Below are 12,962 nucleotides of genomic sequence, written 5' to 3' on the forward strand. Positions count from 1 at the left end.
TTTTTACCCTACCAGCGCTTCGAGACCAACATTTGGCAAGTGCTGAGAAGAAGCGCCGCAACAAACTCAGTCACCACTGTCTGCCGGTTAATATAAATAAATAGAAATAGTAGTAGTAGGTACATTCGATTCAGGAGCAGTTCACTGAATTTACCATGCATTCTTGTATGGTGTATCTTATAAGAATGGGTATACAAGATTGCGTGGTATATTAAACAAGGTAGTGACGTGCTAATATCTAGACTTACATATTAAGATACTAGTAGAAATGACTCGCATACATAAATTTGAATAACTTGGATTGACCATTTACCATTGTACATTCCTCAAATATGAGACAAAACCAATGAGTTAAAATTACATTTTAATAGTACCTACATACAATCGTCTTACACTCTTTAGAAGAGCACACTGACACAAATAAATAATAAAAAATATTGTCTAAGGTCTGTAGCTAAAGGTCTAAGCTGTAAAATAGAAGAATCTTCTAGCCAAAAAGATGGCCGATGCAGCAGATGTCAACGGATTTAAAACTGGAGTTGATGTGACTCCTTGTAGACTTGAGTGTCTAGAGCATCCCTTCCTCCACCATGCGTAAGAATTTTCACAAAAATACTGTCTAAGGTCTGTAGCTAAAGGTCTAAGCCGTAAGATAGAAGAATCTTATAGCCAAAAACATGGCAGATGCAGCAGATATCAACGGATTTAAAACTGGAGTTCATGTGTATCCTTGTAGTTTTGAGTTTCTAGAGCAGTGGTTCTTAACCTTTAAGTCATGAGGGACCATTTTACCAAATTTCTGTCTTGTCAGGGACCACCTCATAATCGGTCAAAACCAGTTTGACTGCAAAAATCAGTTAAAAGTGGTTTTGACCAAGGTGTGCAAGTGCACATCGTGGACCACTTGGAATGCCTCCAGGGACCACCAGTGGTCCGCGGACCACCGGTTAAGAACCACTGCTCTAGAGCGTCCCTTCCTCCACCATGCGTAAGAATGTTTCAAAAATACTGTCTAAGGTCTGTAGCTAAAGGTCTAAACTGCAAGATAGAAGAACATGCATTGTCAAAAGTTACTTGAAAACAATGAAAAAATACTTTTCAAAATAAAACACACGTGTTCGTTGTCACAGCAAAAACCACATGGCCGATATTAATTGAATTTAGTTGTGTATCGCTGAGTGTTGCAATTACAGACATTCAATAAATACTTTACGAAATATGAGGGTGGTACAATTTACCCGGCGGTACAATACACCGAACTCTCCCCTACATAAATTATGGAAAGAAAACACCCAGACCAATACAAACAAATATGTATGCAATTCTAGTATGATATTTTTATTTATTAATAAACAAAAAGACTGAACAAAATTGATGCGTGTACTGATTAATGTAATTAACCACATGCAAAGCTTTGTGAATTGCAACAACTATAAATAATTTATTATCCAAGCTCTAAATAATCGCTACTACGAGTAACTGATCATAAAATGTTTTTCCAATCGCTCAAGCTCCCGAGGATCTACCGATAGGTCGGGTGACGTAATCTTGAAATTCTTTTAGCCGGCGCGGAACTTCCGGAAGGTCGGGTGACGCCACGCCTCTTTGAACCGTGTTTACTTTGGCAGTTATATTCTATATTTATTCGATTCTAAAATATATTTCCAAAAATTTTGAAAGTTGTTTTAATTTCTATCACTTGGATATGATTTGTATTAGAAAGTGCTATGAGTGTGACGCTTGAACGGAAGGAAGTCAACCTAACCTAACCAACTGCGTATTTCTAAACTCCGTTTTTCTATACTGTGTAGCCGCGAGAGCTCTTTGGCGCGCTGTCTTCGGCGAAGTATTGCGCGCGCAGATTTTGACAGCGCGAAATACCTACTTTAGCAGAAATACCAAGCCTTAAATGTATTTGGAATATTATTCGGGCGAAGCGTCGTAGGTATGTTACATTATAAAATACATTGTTAAATCAAAACGCGATATCAATAGCAATTATTTAATATTGATGAACACAAACAAACTTGTTTCAATGTAGGTAGATCTTGCTATGTTGTGTCGAGAATGTATGGGCGACATGCATTATGTATAATTGTATTGTTGGATGGATGTTCGTGGCTATTACAATGGTGGTACACCGGTGTTACGAATTATGAATGAGATATATGTATAGAATAATTGACAGTAACCTCTTACTCCATTTTGCCTCCCCAATTCTTCTGGTTAATTTCGTTGCGGGTCCAATGACAGTTTAACATTCCCCCGGGACAAACTTGACCTTCACTGGTTGGGTTTTATTGGCGGTCAAGCTGTAGATCCTGGCTACACAGGAGCTGCAGCGGTGGGAACGAGAGGTGGATATAGTCACATTTTCCAATTGCCTTCCTAACCCGTCTGGCCAGTGGAGAGTGTAGGTCAAATCCTCCTTTTGCCTCTGACTTTTTTGACTATTTGACTATCTATTAGACTCTAATGTATAAGAGGCAAATGGAGGATTCAACTGCAGTATTACGATCCTCTCTAATGATTAGAGAGTGTTGTAATACTGCAGTTGAGACCTAATTCTTGATGATGATGATACAGCTGTTATTCATAAATATTGAAATTCCAAGTACTAGTAACAAAGAAAAACAACCAGGAAAAGTATCACAGGACAAGTTAAATTAAATTGAAAACGTAATACGTTGTAAACAAACCAGTTGCAATGCACGTGGCCGTGACAATGGGACCGGTGTGTCGAGTGGGCACTATTGTTGCTTGCACAGAATATAGAGAGGTAAAGTTACAGAAGGTTCTTTGACGTCAAAAGAAAGATCTTTCTACCTATCAAACATAGCCACAGAATTGTATTTACATGAGACCGGTGTGTCGAGTGGGCACTAACTATTGTTGCTCCCACAGAATATAGGAAGAAATGTCCGTATGTTTCTTTCTACCTATCAGTAATATGGGATCTAAACATGCAAACTAGTGTCCGACCGAAACTAGTTTTACGACCGAAACCGAAACCGAAAACGAATTTCGGCAACGGTGTCTATTTCGGCCGAAACCGAAACCGAAACTTCCTTACAAGGCTCATATTTTGAGGGAAAAATAAAGAAAACGTTATTATAATCAGTCAGTCTTTATTGTTTTCTCTTTAAATTGCATTAAAATTGAACTTATAAAGCGCCTTTGTACTCTAAAAGTATGAAATTATGTATTAAAAAAGAAAAAGAAGGATTTATAGTCTAGATTTTTATTAATTACGCGCAATATTCAGGACATCTACATAACCCGTCTACTGTACTTGCCACTTGGATACCTTGGTGATAAATACTAAAATGAACTTTGAAACTCTGAATCCATAATATTATCACCATGAAATGCATTATAGTCATTACTAACTACATAACTAATGTTTGTTTACGAATAGCATTTACGAACCAAAAAAAAAAATTATAGGTTATATTAAACTTGATTATACTTTTATCAGTCATATTGAATATTTTTTTTGATGTTTACTACCCGCTCTTATGTTATAACGACATAAAACGAGATAAAACTTACCAAATTCAAAATAAATCACTCGAAAACTCGCCACCACAACAAAACTAACAGCAAACAAACAAGCGAGCGAATCACGACATTGGCTCTGATCGGATTAATTCACTCATTCAACGCGCCGAACATGACCGATAACAGCGCGGAAACTCCCGAATGCACATTCGGTTTCGGTCGTAGTTTCGGCAAGGTTGCCGCCGAAAACGAAACTAAACCGAAACTCGTGTTTTTACCGAAACTCAACCGAAAACGAAACCGAAACCGAACATTCGGTCGGACACTAATGCAAACATTTCTGAAAAAAAAAAACATATTAATACTCAATACGTTTATTGCTTCCATAATTAATAGTAATATACATAGGTGTTTGTGTAGCCCTAACGTTTTTGCGTCAAATAAGTAAAGGTAAACCACAGAAGGTTATATAACAACCTGGAAAAGTGACCCTTTCTTTCTACCTATAACTAACTTGCCACAGAATGTTCTTCAACGTCAAAATAAAGTAGGCCTTTCTACCTACGTTTTTACTATTAAAAGTAAGGGATCCAATATTTTGACACGACTTTCTAAAAGATGTCCTTTCTTCTTCTAAAAGATCTCCAACAAACTTCGAAATCATAATGACATAGAAACAATGGTGCGACTCAATTTCAAGTCAACTATTATTGTATGTTACAAGTAAATTCTTAGGCTGGGTTGCACCACCTTATACCTACTTTAACATTGACGAACGTCAAAAATCTGTGAAACTCCATACAAAATACACCGGTTATCGTTATAGTTACGGTCAAAGTTAGGTGGTGCAGCTCAGCCTTAAATTATCTTACTTATGTCTCTGTTTAGTTACATTAATCTTCCTAAATTACGTTGTATCCCGCCTCTAAAACTGCGGAAGCTCGTAAAGACGCTACAAATAGGCCTTGTAAGATGATATCAGAAGAGAGCAAGAGTAATGGCCGCCTCCACTGCAGTTGCAAGCCGCAGGTTCAGTTACGGGTAGGGTTTCTGATTTCTCGACCAATTTTTTTTCTCGAGTTTCGAGAATTCTCGAGGCCAAAGTCTCGAGTTTTCTCGGGTCTCGAGTCTTTTAATGAAAACTGCTGAAATCGGTTGAAATTTAATAAAAACACAGGTTTTTTTTAACTAATATACCTACTTTTATGCACAACAATCAATATGAGAATTTAGTACCACTTATTTTGGTAAGGAAATAAACAAAAAATAAAATCTTCTTTCATAATTAATTTTTACTAATAATCATAGCAAAATTCATAAAGTCGCGTGTTCTTTAATGATAAATAACAATAAAAATCTGGAGCTACAATTAAATCACTTGTTTTCTAAAGAACACAAGTCCAAATAGCAAAATTACGATAAATAGTTTTATTTTGTGAACAAAAATTTTTTTATAATTTTTTAAATTTCTCACAGATAACGATTTGAATAAACTTTACAAGGAGGCACGAGTACCTAACCTAACGTCTGTTAGCTAGGACTGTCTAGTTAACAAATTTTTCAGTCTTTAAATCAGTCAGATTAAACATACATAATAAATATAGCATAGTCGTTGGTGAACATTTTTACTAAGTTTCGATTGAGATCATTACTTCTTCTTACATCAAATCAGTTAAAAAAGGAAAGACTAAAAGCAACGTTGACCTATTAAATAATTAAAAACTTACTTTTGTCTAAGAAAATAGGCTTTCAAGAATATTAAAGCTTCAAAGTCGAAACTCGAGAATTCTCGAGCTCCGGTAATTTTTTTCTCGTCTCGAATGAAGCTAAATTTCTCGAGTTTTCTCGAGTTCGAGAAAGCTCGAGCAGAAACCCTAGTTACGGGACTATTCCCACTTTTCCACCTCTCGTTCCCAGGCTACCTAAATAAACTCCGACAAACGTTACTTCGACACTACGTTACTCCGACATTACTGAATATCGACATGACTTTACTTCGACACTACACTACTCAGACAAAGGATATACGCTTTTGTAGCCCTCGTAGTAGTAGCATTTTATAGCCCTCGTTGCGCGTTCCCACCGCTGCAACTCCTGTGTAGCCAGGATCTACAGCTTGACCGCCAATAAAACCCAACCAGTGAAGGTCAAGTTTGTCCCGAGGGAAAGCTAAACTGTCATTGGACCCGCAACGATATTAATCAGAAGAACATACATAGGAGGAGTTCGAAGTGATGCACATTTTCGACTTTGGAATTCGTGCTTCTTCTTATAACCCGAGAAGTGATAGGTTAAAATAATATAACGGTGTGTAAAAGGGCTTTTTTATTTCCAAAAAAATTAAAACACTTAATCTATTTATGTACTAATATTATATTATAAATGCGAAAGTGACTCTGTCTGTCCGTCTGTCTAGCTTTCACGCCTAAAAACCACTGAACCGATTTTGATGACATTTGGCATAGAGATAGTTTGAGTCCCGGGAAAGGACATAGGATAGTTTTTATTCCGGTTTTTGAAACAGGGACGCGCGCGATAAAGTTTTTCTGTGACAGACAAAATTCCACGCGGGCGAAGCCGAGGGCGGAAAGCTAGTTTGCAATAAAATAAAGAGTTTGAATTTGAATTAAGTACATAATGTATGTATATAACTTTTATAGCTCCTATGCACCCAGTAGGAATCGATCCTACTCCATTAACCGCCCTTACGTATTATCTTCAATCTGGTCGTAGCGTAATTTAATACAACAATAGGAAAGTTACTGCGGTAGGAGCGTTAGTTATTGTTTATTTTAAATCTATCAAGTTCATCGTAAAATATTATAAAAAGAAATTGAACAGTCCTGTGGAATGCTGATGGCCAGTAGATAAAATACCAGACTGTTGTATAAAGACAGGATTGGGGAACAGTATTTTTTGATTTATTTTATTCAGAACAACAAACAATTAAATGTGGCTTATAAAAGAGTAAGTTAAAAGTTTTGCGAATTAAATTTATTTTTAATGAGAATTTTTTAATTAGATCTTTTTAAAAATTGCATTCTCAGGCAGGACCTTGTATGCCCCATCCTAAACTGTACGAATCTTCCAGTAACTTAATTGGCCCAATTTTAGCTTGATCCACGGGCCATGTCGCTGGATTGCATTTTTATATGTTTTCTTTCCAGCAACTGGGCCAAGTCACTAGAAGACACTAAAAACACAAATTGCAGTTTAATTCCTGCCTAAAACTAGTACAATTTATTAGGTACCTACTTAAATCCTTACTCTACACTTGGCTATCTCATAACTACCAGCATCCTTTAGAATTCAGCTCAAATGGCTCTACGTATCTGATACTATCTGTGCCCTGATTGGGAGTACTCGTGATTCAGTGATTTAGATATCACGTTATCAGTACTTTCTACTGCGCACGCGCCGCGTAGGTATCGCGTTACGCGGCTAGTATTCTGTTATCCAGTGGAAGCTATAAAATATAGTTATTTTTTTAACCACATCGAAGCTCTGGGCCTGCATCTCAACTGATGGAAGGTGATGATCAGGCCGAAGGTGGAAGCAAGCTTCGCCCAGAATCCTCAACCACAGAGGAACTGGCTATCTTACCTCTAACTGCTGTTAATATTTTGGTTATGACGATTATTAACCATAGACTTAAGTAAGATGGTGGTAGCTAGCCAGTTAATAAGTTTAAGGACCTCTGACCATTATGATTTGATTTGAGCCCAAGGTTTGCTTTCCAATAGAGTTAACATTTTTTGTTCAGTTTGGCTGCTAGGGCTTGTTTTAAGTTCACCTGGCTAGCTTTTAACATCTTACCTTAAGTCGGTCTTCATGACAACCGATTGAACATCACTTTTCATCAGTGTGATGCAGTAAAAACTCTTTTCAACAATCAATAATTAAAAAATATATTGGATGAGCTATACTTTGAAATAAAGCAACTACCTAAATATCATCAGCGCTGGAAAACCAGTCTTTAGCCTAGAGTCAGTCAGCGTGCAATTATCGCCCTTATACCCATACTTTTAGGACAGTGCATGCTAAGTGGTTTAGAAATTAAGCTAAATACAGACCGGGAATGTGGAGCGGAAGCGTCCCACTGACAAAGCCTGGTTGCATCTGGGCTATTTGGTTATCAGTGGGTTTAGACCTAGACACTACTCAACAGTATATCAAACTTAATGTTTGTTGCAAAATAGTAGGGTAGACCGAGGTGAGTTGTAACAGAGGAGGGTTTTGGTTTTGGTTTGGCAACCTACACTCAACATCAAATAAACCGCACCTTCCGCGACGCGAACTTTAAAGATTTTCTTTTGACACAATCGTGGTGCAAGAAGTGACTCTGGATCCATCTAAAGACACATTTTTGGGGTAAAAAAAACCTGAATGAAATGAAGTTTAGAACTATCCTTTTAAATGGTGCCAATATTGGTGGGAAGTGGGGATGCATAAGTTTGGAAGTGCTTGTCGCGGGAGGTGCGATTTATTTGCTGTCGAGTGTATTAACTTTCAGCGAGCTCGCAACGTTCAATCGCATTTATTAGCTCGAGACTTGAACTAAAAACGCTAACTAACTAGTTAGTAAATATCCCAAAAAGTTTTCACAACTCTCCTTTGTTCTGTAACAACTCACCTTGGTCTCCCCTACCTTTCACATAGTAAGTACCTATGGTGACAAACTATAGCACTTTTGAACGCTCCGAAAATCGAATCCCTTCACGGAGTGATCTCCATAGAAAAAACGTCGGAGTCTATGGCCGGAGTCAAGGCTTTCGAAAAAGTCAAGTAGTATTTTATACCAATTTTAGTGCTAATCTAAGTTTGTGAGGGCAAATAAATGATTTATTTATAATTTATAGTCAAGGAACACGTTTTGCCACTTGTCCTGAGGCTACTTTAGGTTGAGGATAAATAAGAACATGATTAGTATGTTTTGATCTTTTAGCGTACCTATACATCATCATCTGCCTCAGCTACAATGACACCATAATTCCTAGAATTAAAAATAATGCAGACAGATTTCTTTATTATTGCGAATACGATTTGCCATGCCTGAAATTGGATTTTTCGTTGATTTCATAGAAACTCTCTTTCTTTCAGGGCTACCTTCACGTGTGGAGGAACGAGACGACGTTCTCCGAAGACGAGCTGGCGGAGCTGTTCAACAACATCGAGGGGATCTATGCTTTCAATAGGTATGTTATATTCCTCATCTGCTATTGGAAAATTATACATCAGTCGGCAATCAGTCATGTTCGCTGTGTTAAGAGCAGAGGTACCAATATGACTGACTGACATAGTGATCTATCAGCGCACAACCCAAACCACTGGACGGATCGGGCTGAATTTGGCAAGGTAGATGTTATGGTGTAGGCATCCGCTAAGAAAGGATATTACGAAACTCCACCCCTAAGGAGGTAAAACGGGATCCACGCGTACGAAGGTGCGGGCGGCCGCTAGTGGTAAATATGATGCATCATTTCTCGTCATTTCTTTTTTCTTTCTTTTTGTTATTATTCTCGTCTAAAAGGCAATACAGTGCCGCACTTTGACGGCAAAACATTGCAGCTAAACTTCCTAATAACTAATTCATAACTTCCTAAGTTACTTCTGGTACTACTTACTAATTTGTTGAATTACCTATTTCCCCAAAAAAATTATACCTAAGTAAATAGAAACATATGACGTCAATTACCTATGTATTTCAAAGTTACCTACCAAAACCTAATTTCATGCACAGTTAATACCTATTAAACTGGCTGTTCATACCTATTAAATTCGAGAAACCAAAAGTAGAAATGAGTGCAGTATTAATGCTGCATAAAATGTTCCGGAGCCGTCAAGTCCATGTCGTATTAAAAGTTGGCAATCCGAATCCCCTGACAAGGGTGAACGCGAGGGGCTGTCAAATGTTAGAGGGCTGGTTTTAGGGGCCCGTTTACTGACTAAACTATTACTGCTAGCACTAAAAACTGTTTTTATAATGCGTTTTGTAATGCGAGCTAAAAACTGGTATTCACTGCCTGCTGCTGTCTTTCACAAGACAAGAGTGAATAGGCACTTACAGGGTATTTATGTACCATTTTTGTTAAATACCTGCCTAGGCAAGGCTAAGTTCTGCATGAAAAAATATTTTTCCTTAGACCTTAATTTCCAAATTCTATAGGTACCTAATAGGTATCAGAGTTTCAAATTGGGTATCCTTGAAGATTCAACGCAAGATTGGGCTAAGTAGACCGATTGAAGAGAAACTAAGTATTCAATACTTCCTATAAAAGTATAGAAAGCTGTCTATTTTTAAATATAATTAGATTAGGTATTAGGATATAAACACCTTACAGCTCCAGCGATTATTCCTAAATATAAATATTTCAAAACACATTGTAAAAGTAGAGTCGTATACCTAGATCATAATATCATTAATCTACTGAACCCGTACTAGAAACTTAACAGCACAATCTTGACTTTATATCACAACCAGCCCCATATTATACTTATATTTTAACTTCTGCATGCTACGTACCGACAAATCGTTTTCTTTTTATTGTGTACAGGGTGATCGTACATCCATGCCATAGACAAAGTATAGAGTTACGTCCCCTCGCGCTGTGGGAGGTCCTCATTGTCTCTGGTTAGTTTATGGTCTATAACTTGATTTAGGTGCGATTTGTGACGTAATAAATTGGATGAAGCTGAATTTAAAGGGTTAATGGAATTAAAAAGATATCAATTTAATTTTATGATGGGTGAAAGAAAATCAAATTAGACCAAATGGATTAATTAAGTTTATTACAAGCTTTTATTTGATTTCGCTAGTTAGTGTGGGACAAATCTTGTAAATGAATTTAATTTAGTTTTGATTAAACTTTGCAATAAATTCTACCCATTTTCCAAATGACCAAAAGAAATAGTACCTAATTTATATTCTAATTACCCGCGTATCTTAGGAAGAAAAAGTTTTGTCGTTATTTTACATAGATTAATGAACTGAAACTTGTTGTTGTATCATTATTTTTAAATGTTTGTTTTATTGCCCAATTATTACACAACACGAAATCATAATCTACATTCGTTTCTAACGACACCGCTACGTGTAAATTGTGTAATTATGGGAAAATAACTGCTTGGTCTGGATTTTATGGAATTTAAATATCATAACATGACAAAATTGGACATTCATGTCGCCATAAGTAATATCAGTTCACGATATCTTAAAAGCTTGTTTACAGTATTTTATTTCGTTTATTATCAAAACTTGTTAACATTTAATGACATGTTAAGCTCTTCAACATTTTAAAAACATTTTATCTCCGTTAACTGTTTGAATTTGAAAAAGACAGAACGATGCCGCGATGTTTTAAAGTTTTATGACCTTGAAACATGTTGCGCAGAGAATTCGTTTTTCAAAATTATGATTAACTTTTAAAATTTTAGAATTAGAATCTCAAGTTGTTTTTCTTTTTCTCTACATCAAGTCAAGCCAAGAGTGCCAGTGCTTAATCGTTGTAGTACAAATAACAACACATCAAGCTAAAAATGTTGGTCTGTTGTGTCTTATTATTGTTGTAATAGATGTTATTTTGCAACAAAAATTTATAATCTGATGTGCTGTCGACTGTACGAATGTTTGGAATCGCAAACAAGAGAAATACATAGCTAACAATCAGTATACGCACTTAACTACAGAATTTTGTTAGCGTGAGTGTATTCCATTGTAATGACGGCTGGATTTTATCGCCCACTCGAAAAATAACTGACTGTCTAGCTACGATTGCAATTTCAATCAGTAAACATGAATAGTTTTTATCAATTTATTATTCTGTAGTAAAATATAATTTGTCCTCAATTCAAGTCTACATAAATAGGTTTAATTTAACTTGTGAAATAAACGAATGATCTCGAAATGCGTCAAAGCCTAACCTAGATTCAGCAAAGTGTAGTATGGAATTGAACAAGCCTGTCAAAGAAGTAATTTGGATTAGCACGACTGCGACGTCACTTAAGAAATTGCTTCGTAACGTCTGACAAACGACCGATTTAAGCTAACGCGGATTTGTTAACACTCGATTAAAATTACTGCAACGCTTCTGTAGACGTTTCCTATCTATATTTAACATCAGCGTCCGACACCGTCGACCGCAGGCTTTAGATCTTATTACATGCCCTGTTTAACTCGATCTGACGGTGTTAAATCATTCGTTGGCAGCCACACAGCGCGTAAAATGTTGCCGATTTATTACGACGTTGCCACGCGGTCATTTTGCACAGACGCCGGAGCACCACAAGGCACCACTCTCGCGCCTCCGCTATTAAACCATTATGATTTCCAACGGGATGTTTATTGATCCATTAGTAATACTCCAAAGCGTTCCACTTATGCAGTCATGCCGCGTAATGTTATTAAGTTTTATTACTCAATCAAAGTGATACCAGCAAAAACTATCGGACGCCTTTTAAGTAAAAGCAAAGAAAGAGAAACGGCTGGCAAATCATTAAAATGCACCTTTTGAAGGGGCACGTATTTCTTGAATGTTACTGCGGGGCTTGTCGTAAAATCGCAAAAACAATGGAACTATTCCTTTAGGGAAGAATGGCATGTTAAACGAAGTTGGTCGGCAAAATAAAATGTTTTATGGTAAGGTGTTGTTACTGTGGCGAGCGAGGTTGAAGCGCGTTTGTGTGGTTTTGTGTAGGAATATTTTCCGTAAACTACTGACGAAGAGTGTGAATAAGTATTTTGTTTTCTAATATTAAAATTACTATTATACCTACGCATATTAAGTCACCGCAAGTTATAAGAAAGTACAAGACAACTTTTTTTATTTTTAATTAACACAAAAATCTTTTTCGAATCCATAGAATCAGATGACATGCACATGAATTCAGGAATACTATAAAAAATTGCGTACACATGAGTTCTTAACATTTTCTCGAATTGATTGGTAGGTACTAATGTTTTCCATAAAAAAAAAACAGATAAACTGATGATTACTATTCTAATAAGATTTTGACATACCTAATATCTTTACTAAGACGTGATGTTTCAAAAACCAAACTTTTATTCTGCAGGTCTCTCTGCGAAGAGCTGAACACCTGCCGCTTGGACGCCGTCTGCATCGCCCGCTGCTTCGTCAACAACACGGCCGGCTTCTCCGTCTACACGTCCTACTGCACCGGTTACCCTCGCACCATGGAGCGGCTGGCTGCCATGGCGTCGAAACCCCAAAGCGCCAGAGAGTTCAGGGAAAGGCAGCTAGCGCTGGGACACCCGCTGCCATTGGCGTCGTATCTGCTCAAACCAGTGCAGAGGATTCTGAAGTATCACCTATTGCTGCAGGTGAGAACGATCTAGGTATATATACATTATATACAATAGGTAGACCTATCTGAAGCGACTGCTTCGTCAACAACACGGCCGGCTTCTCCGTCTACACGTCCTACTGCACCATGGAGCGGCTGGC

At 37.2% G+C, this 12,962-nt stretch overlaps 1 protein-coding gene across 1 annotated transcript in view; it reads left to right on the forward strand.

The window, feature by feature from the left end:
• The window catches only part of LOC135084487 (uncharacterized), a 131,595-nt gene that overhangs the window by 108,758 nt on the left and 9,875 nt on the right, over positions 1-12,962 (forward strand). The window contains exons 4-5 of the mRNA XM_063979274.1: positions 8,602-8,696; positions 12,571-12,838. Of these exons, the coding sequence (XP_063835344.1) occupies positions 8,602-8,696; positions 12,571-12,838 (363 nt within the window). The remainder of the gene's footprint in view (positions 1-8,601; positions 8,697-12,570; positions 12,839-12,962) is intronic.

Source organism: Ostrinia nubilalis, chromosome 26, assembly GCF_963855985.1.
Source record: "Ostrinia nubilalis chromosome 26, ilOstNubi1.1, whole genome shotgun sequence".
Classification (NCBI taxonomy): Eukaryota; Metazoa; Arthropoda; class Insecta; order Lepidoptera; family Crambidae; genus Ostrinia; species Ostrinia nubilalis.